General features: G+C 35.5%; 1 protein-coding gene across 2 annotated transcripts in view; it reads right to left on the bottom strand.

Annotated features, from left to right (window-relative positions):
* Positions 1-5,525: 5,525 nt before the first annotated feature.
* The window catches only part of gxylt1b (glucoside xylosyltransferase 1b), a 120,153-nt gene continuing 116,061 nt past the window's right edge, over positions 5,526-9,617 (bottom strand). For both annotated transcript variants that reach the window (XM_028810899.2, XM_028810906.2), the window contains one exon: positions 5,526-7,271. In XM_028810899.2, coding sequence (XP_028666732.1) covers positions 7,110-7,271 — 162 coding nt within the window. In that variant the 3' untranslated portion in view covers positions 5,526-7,109. The remainder of the gene's footprint in view (positions 7,272-9,617) is intronic.

The raw sequence follows: 9,617 nt of genomic DNA, 5'->3' as shown, positions 1-9,617 counted from the left end.
AAAATAACGTAACATGATTGTCAATGTAATTGTGTTGTCATTGTTATAAGTGTTGCTGTCTTTTATATATATATATATATATATATATATATATATATATATATATATATATATATATATATACACAGTGCTCAACATAAATGAGTACACCCCCTTTAAAAAGTACGAATTTAATCAGTAGCTCAATGAACAAAAGAACAATGTCCACAATTTTCACAAGGCTGAGTTTTATTGAACACTTGTTAAGCTCCATAACATGAAATTAAGGTTAATAATATAACTTAGATCACAAAATCTTCAGTTTCACTCAAATTGGTTGAAGCAAAAATGAATACACCCCGCAACAAAAACTACTACATCTAGTATTTTGTATGACCACCGTGATTCTTAAGGATAGCACCAAGTTTTCTAGGCATGGAATGAACAAGTTGGTGACATATTGCAACATCTATCTTTTTCCATTCTTCAAGAATAACCTCTTTTAGAGCCTGGATGCTGGATGGAGAGTGAAGCTCAACTTGTAGCTTCAGAATTCCCCACAGGTGTTCGATTGGGTTCAGATCAGGAGACATACTTGGCCATTCAATCACCTTCACCCTGTTCTTCTTCAGAAATGCAACAGTAGCTTTAGATGTGTATTTTGGATCATTGTCGTGTTGGAAAAGTGCATGACGACCAAGTGCACGGAGTGATGGCAGCATCTTCTCCTTCAGTATAGAGCAGTACATTGTTGAGTTCATGATACCATCAATGAAATGCAGCTCCCCAACACCAGCAGCACTCATGCAGCCCCACATAAGGACACTGCCACCACCATGTTTCACTGTAGGCACCATGCATTTTTCTTTGAAATCCTCACCTTTACGACGCCATACAGTTTTGAAACCATTAGTTCCAAAAACAGTGATCTTTGTCTCATCACTCCAGAGTATAGAGTCCCAGTAGTCTTCATCTTTTTCAGCATGGGCCTTAGCAAATTCTAGGCGTGCTTTTTTGTGCATGGGCTTTAGGAGAGGCTTCCTTCGTGGACGATACCCATGCATGCCATTCCTCTGCAGTGTGCGCCGTATTGTGTCACGGGAAACGGTCACTCCAGTTTGGCTTTCTACTGCTTTAGCTAACTGCAGTGAACTTGCATGGCGATTTTCTTCAATCCTTCTCATCAGAAGACGCTCCTGTCGAGATGTTAACTTCCGTGGACAGCCTGGACGTCTCTGTAAGATGGTTGCACTTCCATCTTTCTTAAATTTTTGGATCACTTTTGCTACAGTATTTTGACTGATATGTAAAGCTTTGCTGATCTTCTTGTAGCCCTCACCTTTTTTGTGTAAAGTAATGATTTCCTTTCTCAGATTTTCCATGTGGAGCCATTGCTGACAGCATGAAATGGGAACGGCTTTTCTTTGTTAAGTATTGCCCTTTTATAGTAACCTGTCTGCTGGACACCTCTTAAATGAATCATTAGACTCACCTGTGGTTGAATGCCTGTTAATTGGACTTTTGTAGTCTTAAGTGTGGCTTTTCTCCTAAGACTATAATTGGGGTGTACTCATTTTTGCTACATGGGCTTGAATGAATTTGTTAGGATAATCACTTTTTTGTGTGTGCAAATTAACAAATCTTGTTTGCAATCAATGGCCCACATTTGTGGGAGTATTTTGTAGTACAGTATCTCATAGACAATGTTGATACTGAAAGGAAACTAAAGGTTTTGTGACAAATGTAGTGGGGTGTACTCATTTATGCTGAGCACTGTATATATATATATATATATATATATATATATATATATATATATATATATATAATATACACACACACATAAACATTTATATACATATATATACATATCTACATATACACATATCTACATATATATACACACATACATAAACACACACATAAGACTTATTGACTGAAACGGGCTTTCACGAAAAAAGTTAGGGCTTTGCTACAGGATACACCCTCCACAAGTTAACCAAGTAAAAATAAAATATATATTTCTGTTTTATTTAAACCTTTTAAGTTCGTATGCATAGCCCCATTTGGCTGTTTAATTTTTTTTTTCTTTCTTCAGTAATATTTAATCTCCTTAAAGAAAAACAACATATCCATTTTACTTTTTTTGTATCTCTGTAGTAATATTTTAGTGTAAAAGAATAACCAGTATTTAAACCTTTTATGTTACTTTATACATTTATTTTACACAATGTTGAAAAATTAATAAGAAAGCTACATATTTTGGCAGCTGCTGCTTTCATTTTGAATGAAGTGAAAAAAGCTCTCCAAGAGAAAACGTCAATGAAGAAGAAACAGTTTGCACTATCTAAAAATCAGAAACCCTCATTTATAAAAGTTTGCTGCAGATGACTTAACTGAAAATAAATGAATAGTTCCTATGTGTATAATACATATTTATCTATTTTACTTATGCCTTTATTCCACCAACTTACAACATCTGAGGTACAATTTGTTACATTACTTTTGTTTTTTGCAGCACAGGCAGGTGAAGTGACTTCCTCAGGGTCACACAGTGGTGGAATCGTGCCGCATTTGAGAATGAAATTGCGCGTCCCGTTTTGAATCAATACGGGACGGGATTTGTCCTGTATTTTTTTTATCATTTTTTTTAAAGCAGCGTCTCATGCAAATCATCCCACACGCATTTTATGAAGATGCCTCCTTTCCTACTTTTGATTGGGTAATACTTCATGTCATCGTTAGTTTGATTGGTCTTTTTAACTGTCCAGTGAGGAGGGCGTGCCTTTTAAGTAGAGTCTGCAAACTGTTGGCACTGAGATGTGGCGTCAGCGCCAGAGTTGAAGCCCCTAACGTTGCGGTCAGCAAGTCGGCTAACATCCGCCATGTGCCGTCTTTCAGTTGCGAGAAGCAGATCATAGAATGGTTGAAACTGTTGCACCTAATGTTGCGCCACGGCGTGTGGTTCGTTTATACCTCGTGTCTTCTCATTAAACTTTTATCTCGCGAATATGTTATTGCAATCCGCAGCGGGAGCGTTTCTATAAACTTAATTTAAACATACGTTTTACATCGTGCTTTGTTTCCCTTATGAACATGCTTGTATGCTTCACTCGCTCCCTTCTCAATTGTTTAATGAATTTTTTGCTCTTCGCTGTTTGCGGCTCTTCCTTGATTTCCCCCTACTTCGTTCTTTTATCTCGCGAATATGTTATTGCAATCCTTAACGGGAGCGTTTCAATAAACTGATTGAAAATAGTTTTGCATTTACCTTTTTAGTAAAAGGCGAGCTTTTAAGCCTGAGAAATCACCCCGTAAATGCACACGTTTAATTGCACATGTGTTAATATGTATGGTTACACAGTATTAAAAGACAGTGAACAATGTCAGTTACCTTTGTTCTCGCGTTTGATAAAAGGCGAGCTTTTAAGCCTGAGAAATCACCCCGTAAATGCACACGTTTAATTGCACATGTGTTAATATGTATGCTTACACAGTATTAAAAGACAGTCTAAAATTAACGTCATTTACCTTCGTTCCCGCGTTTGACTCGTGCTGTAAATCTCTTCCTTGTTTTTAGTTCACGTGATTACGTAGGAGGCATGATGACGCGATACGTGACTCCGCCTCCTCCATTACAGTATATGGACAAAAAATGTGTTCCAGTTATGACCATTACACGTAGAATTTCGAAATGAAACCTGCCTAACTTTTGTAAGTAAGCTGTAAGGAATGAGCCTGCCAAATTTCAGCCTTCCACCTACACGGGAAGTTCGAGAATTAGTGATGAGTGAGTCAGTCAGTCAGTCAGTCAGTCAATCAGTCAGTCAGTCAGTGAGGGCTTTGCCTTTTATTAATATGTATATATATATATATATATATATATATACACAGTACTATGCAAAAGTTTTAGGCAGGTGTGAAAAAATGCTGTAAACAAAGAATGCTTTCAGAAATATAAATGATGATTGTTTATTGTTATCAATTTACAAAACGCAAAGTGAGTGAACAAAAGAAAAATCTAAATCAAATCAATATTTGGTGTTACTACCTTTTGCCTTCAAACCAGCTTCAATTCTTATAGGTTCACTTGCACAAAGTCAGGGATTTTGTATGATTCTAGTCCGATGTATGATCAACCAATTATACCAAACAGGTGCTAATGATCATCAATGTCACACGTAGGTTGAAACACAGTCATTAACTGAAACAGAAACAGCTGTGTAGGAGGCTTAAAACTGGGTGAGGAACAGCCAAACTCTGCTACCAAGGTGAGGTTGTGGAAGACAGTTTCATGTCATGGCAAGATTGAGCACAGCAACAAGACACAAGGTAGTTATACTGCATCAGCAAGGTCTCTCCCAGACAAAGTTTTCAAAGCAGACTGGGGTTTCAAGATGTGCTGTTCAAGCTCTTTTGAAGAAGCACAAAGAAACGGGCAACGTTGAGGATCGTAGACGCAGTGGTCGGCCAAGGAAACTTAGTGCAGCAGATGAAAGACACATCAAGCTTATTACCCTTCAAAATCAGAAGATGTCCAGCAGTGCCATCAGCTCAGAACTGGCAGAAACCAGTGGGACCCAGGTACACCCATCTACTGTCCGGAGAAGTCTGGCCAGAAGTGGTCTTCATGGAAGAGTTGCAGCCAAAAAGCCATATCTCCGACGTGGAAACAAGGCCAAGTGACTCAAGTATGCACGAAAACATAGGAACTGGGGTACAGAAAAATGGCAGCAGGTGCTCTGGACTGATGAGTCAAAATTTGAAATATCTGGCTGTAGCAGAAGGCAGTTTGTTCGTCGAAGGGCTGGAGAGCGGTACAATAATGAGTGTCTGCAGGCAACAGTGAAGCATGGTGGAGGTTCCTTGAAAGTTTGGGGCTGCATTTCTGCAAATGGAGTTGGAGATTTGGTCAGGATTACTGGTGTTCTCAATGCTGAGAAATACAGGCAGATACTTATCCATCATGCAATACCATCAGGGAGGCATATGATTGGCCCCAAATTTATTCTGCAGCAGGACAACAACTCCAAACATACAGCCAAAGTCATTAAGAACTATCTTCAGCGTAAAGAAGAACAAGAAGTCCTGGAAGTGATGGTATGGCCCCCACAGAGCCCTGATCTCAACATCATCGAGTGTGTCTGGGATCACATGAAGAGACAGAAGGATGTGAGGAAGCCTACATCCACAGAAGATCTGTGGTTAGTTCTCCAAGATGTTTAGAACAACCTACCAACCGAGTTCCTTCAAAAACTGTGTGCAAGTGTATCTAGAATTGATGCTGTTTTGAAGGCAAAGGGTGGTCACACCAAATATTGATTTGATTTAGATTTCTTTTTTGTTCATTCACTGCATTGTGTTGATTGATGAAAATAAATGATTAACACTTCCATTTTTGAAAACATTCTTTGTTTAAAGCATTTTTTCACACCTGCCTAAAACTTTTGCACAGTACTGTATATACATACACATATTATATAAAAATATATATATTGTATATATACACTGTAAGCTTACTTGAGAAAACATCGCAAAGAAAACAATTTGGCAAGATAATGCAAAATTTATTAGAAAAATACTTTTAAGTAAAATTTCATACAATAATCTGAAATTACATTTTTATGAACATTACATATAATACAGCAAGAAACTGACCTATAATGTATTTATGTTACATTTAGTCCACTTTATCATATTAAAATACAAAGAAATGCTTAACTGTCAAATCACAATCAACAAAACCTAAGGATATATCCACAACTGTGCAAAAAAGTAAAAGTGTTTGGCTTAAGCTGTTAACTGCTATTTACTTTTAAACACAAGACTCACCTTTAATCTCTTCACTGACTCAGACATTCCTTTCTACTGATATCAGTACAAGCTGCAAGTGATGTGAAGGCTGGAACCATCACACAGCTATGGCTTTTTCATTATAGATAAATGTTTATTTAATCCCTATATTAAAAACTATTCATTGTGCTTACTGTACAATTATATGCTACAAATTAAGCACTAAAACATTTAATCCACATGTTTATTTGAGACAAATCCTGGTATGAGAGCAATGGACTTAAAATGTTACCCCACATCATTTTGTTACATAGGCTTTTAAATAAAAATTTTAGTGCAACTTAAAACATTTAAATCACTTCAAACTTAACTTCATCAAACCTCATATTTAATACATAAACAAGTAAAATATTTTACATATTAACTATTATTTGTATAAAAGAACATATAAACATGAAATCTATGACAGATTTTTATATACACCACTGCTTTGTTTATATACATATATATTATAGAAAATAACAGAGTCACACTCCTAAATTGGTAATCTGTGAAAGATGGTCAATACTGGGAAATTTGGTGTTTAATCAGCAGCAAGTTAAATTTACTGCAAACAATCATAAACACTGAAAAATGTTAATCAGACTCAGGGTTATTTTTAACTGGTTGCAAGACATCAAAAAAATTTTAAAGTCAGGTTTCCAATGTATTTAAAACCTACAAAATACTCCAATTAAAAATAATATCTTCACATTAAGAGTGACAAAAAATACAATTCAAGCATATATGAATATTGCTGGAAAAAAGACTAAATATAAATGTGCTAAATATTACCTTCCCCATTTCAGCATTGCAAATTATTACAAATTTTGTCTGTATGTCAAAAAGGAATGCATCTGATTGAAGCTTCAGTACAAACTGACTATAATGCTGTACATTCTAAATGAATTACTGCAAAAGTATTTTTTCCTACTTCATGTTATTTTTGCTATTTATTTTTAAACAAACGGAATGATTGTCAAAACACTTACACACATACATTATTAATGTGCAGATTGTCAACGGTTTAAAAACTCCTAGCTGCTTTTGAATAAGACCACAACTATTGTAAACATCAGGGTTTTCCAGCAGCAAAGCAAGATTAGTGCGTTTACAAATTGACATTTGTTACATTCACAGCTTCATGTAGCAAATACACATTTTTCCTTACTTATCAGCTGGTTTATTACTGCTTGATCGTTTTCAGGAGGACTTTAGTTGAGGTCTGTAGTTCATTTCACATCTTGGTTTGAAGGTCTTTTTTCAAGAGCACTGACATTCCTGAAAACAAGTAAATATCACCTTACTCTAGGGATGGTATCTTGAATTTTTTGAATACTTTTTTGCAGCTGCTTTGTAAACAGGTGTTGCACTCTCCCACAATAGGTGTGTGTTGTTTGCAGCAAATTATTTTCCAAAGGGTACAAAAGAAAATGAAAAGGGTCATCTCCAAATTTGTACTGAAAAAAAGAAAGAAAATGGGAGAAGAAAAAAAAACTATTAAGGTACCATTTCAGTAAAGAAGAGCATGTACAGATCCCACATCTGGAGAAATTTCTTAGAGAAATGATTTAACATAATGAAATGGCTAAATTCTGTCCATTTACTTGACTGCAGTTTTGCCATAAAAGATATTTGGTTACAGACAACAAAAACATAGCTGTATCATATTGTCAAGCATTCTAACCCTTTCTTTTGTCAGAAACTTAAGAGTTCCTTATGAAAAACCTTCTTTGGTTTTATTTTCTCAGGGCTATAGTCAGTCATTCAGTGCCTTAAATACAATAGTAAACATTTATCATACTGTTGCAAACTGGCCCTTTCCAGTCATATTCATGAATAAAGCATCAAAGTAATTTTCCTTCCAATGATGAAACTACTTTTACAATGCTCATAGGAAATAAAGAAAAATTACATTTTTATGTGAACTCATTTACCTTCAGTTTGGTGTAGCATTAGGTCACTAAAAGTACAATCATTTATTACTATATGCAAGCATCAACCAGCAATAAAGCACCATTTACTGTCTGCTATTGATTTTATGTGGATAATAGTGTATAATCCACATAGCATCCTGGTTTCTAAAAGCACTATGAGCTCTGCGTTTTTTACAGCTCTTCAGTGTGCACAGTGATATAATGCTAGAATACTTTATTAGTAGCATAATTTTAGTCCTGGGGACGAGAAGTTATCTAGAAATAGTAAATAAAATTATTCTTCCATCTTCCAGGTTATTTACCTCCTTACATCATCAAATGTGTGCCAAAACAAAAATATCGTAATATCTAAGTAATTAAAAACAAGTGTTCTGCAGTATATTTTATGTGGAAGAATGCATTTAATTTTAAAATGCTACATGCTAAGCTGACACAGAAAATCATTAAGTAGCAAATTATGATAAACTTACAGATACATGAATAGGTGAGCAACAATAACAATGATCTAGGCTATTCAATTAGAAACCTCAAATGCCCTATATAGCCCTAAACTCAAAAACAACATCAGAAAATAGTTATACTGTAAATCATACCTACCAACTTAGGCTTAAACTACCATCCATCTAAAATGTAGAAACAATTCATTACTTGATTGATATCTACTGTAGAGACCCTAGCTTAAAAAGAAAACATCTTCATAAAAACAGTACAATATCATACCACTATGGAGTCACAGCAAAAGAACTATGATCTACAACTAAAGCTGTAAGTAGAGGGGAAAAACAGGTTGGTGAGAGTCACCTTCCTAAAACCTGATCAAAAGCATCAGCTTTGAAAATGAATGGATAACTGGGTAAACAAAAGCGGAAAATGGCAACATTATTAACAAATAAGACGATCAACCCAATATCAAATACGAATTTAAAACTGGCAGTGGCAACACAGGAATGCAACTCATAATATAAAAATCCAACCTAACACATTTCTTCAGAAAAAATATACTATGCCAAAAACACTTAATTCTCATTTATTACCAGTAGCAGTGTCATTGGCATGCTATGTTGTCAGCTATCCATTCATTTATGTAAAACCATTAACCGATATGTGGCACTCCATAGTAATATGTGATGCTTTTACAATTACCTCATGAATGCAGGGAATTTACTACGAAGAAATTATGTTTATGAAGGAAATATCTTTCAACCTATGAAGCCTACATAAACTAAGACTGAGATGAGACCTAACACGTTTAAAATATGTAAAACATATTAACAGAAAAATCAGTTGTTGTGTATAACCATTTTGTAATATAAGTAATTAATTAATGATTATCATCATAACATGGTACAGTGTCACAGTGGTCAGCAGCGCAGTCTTGCACAAGTCAAGGCACAACACAGACAGCTAAATGACTTCTAATACAGAGTTTATAATACTGTTAATAATGACAGAAATAATATATAACTAGTAGTAGGTCATAAAATAAACAAATGCATAAATGAAGACTGAAATCAGAATAAAACTACACAACTGCAAAATTGAAAATCTTATTTGGTAACGGGTTCAAAATGACATGACTCAGACGCCGCCGCGAGTGGCAGCCTTTCCAGCAGCTCCGTGTATGACTTTATCTTTTTACCTTTTTTCTGCATTTTTCTCTATTTCACTGTTAACTCCTACCACTTTCTTTTATGTGGACTAGTTCTCTGGGCACTTTTTACTACTTGGAAATAGATTTTTACACACCGAGACTCGTCTATTCAAGTAGTCAACTTCAAGCGCTGAGAACAAATGCCCAAGCTGGTGTGGTCCCCTATTTACCTGACGAGGTAAGAAGGTCGTATCGTGGCAGCAGGGCCGGTGCTAAGA

The sequence above is a fragment of the Erpetoichthys calabaricus genome, chromosome 1, assembly GCF_900747795.2.
Source record: "Erpetoichthys calabaricus chromosome 1, fErpCal1.3, whole genome shotgun sequence".
NCBI classification, from domain to species: domain Eukaryota; kingdom Metazoa; phylum Chordata; class Cladistia; order Polypteriformes; family Polypteridae; genus Erpetoichthys; species Erpetoichthys calabaricus.
The sequence above is the reverse complement of the archived record's forward strand: the minus strand, read 5'-3'. Positions and strand labels throughout refer to the sequence as shown.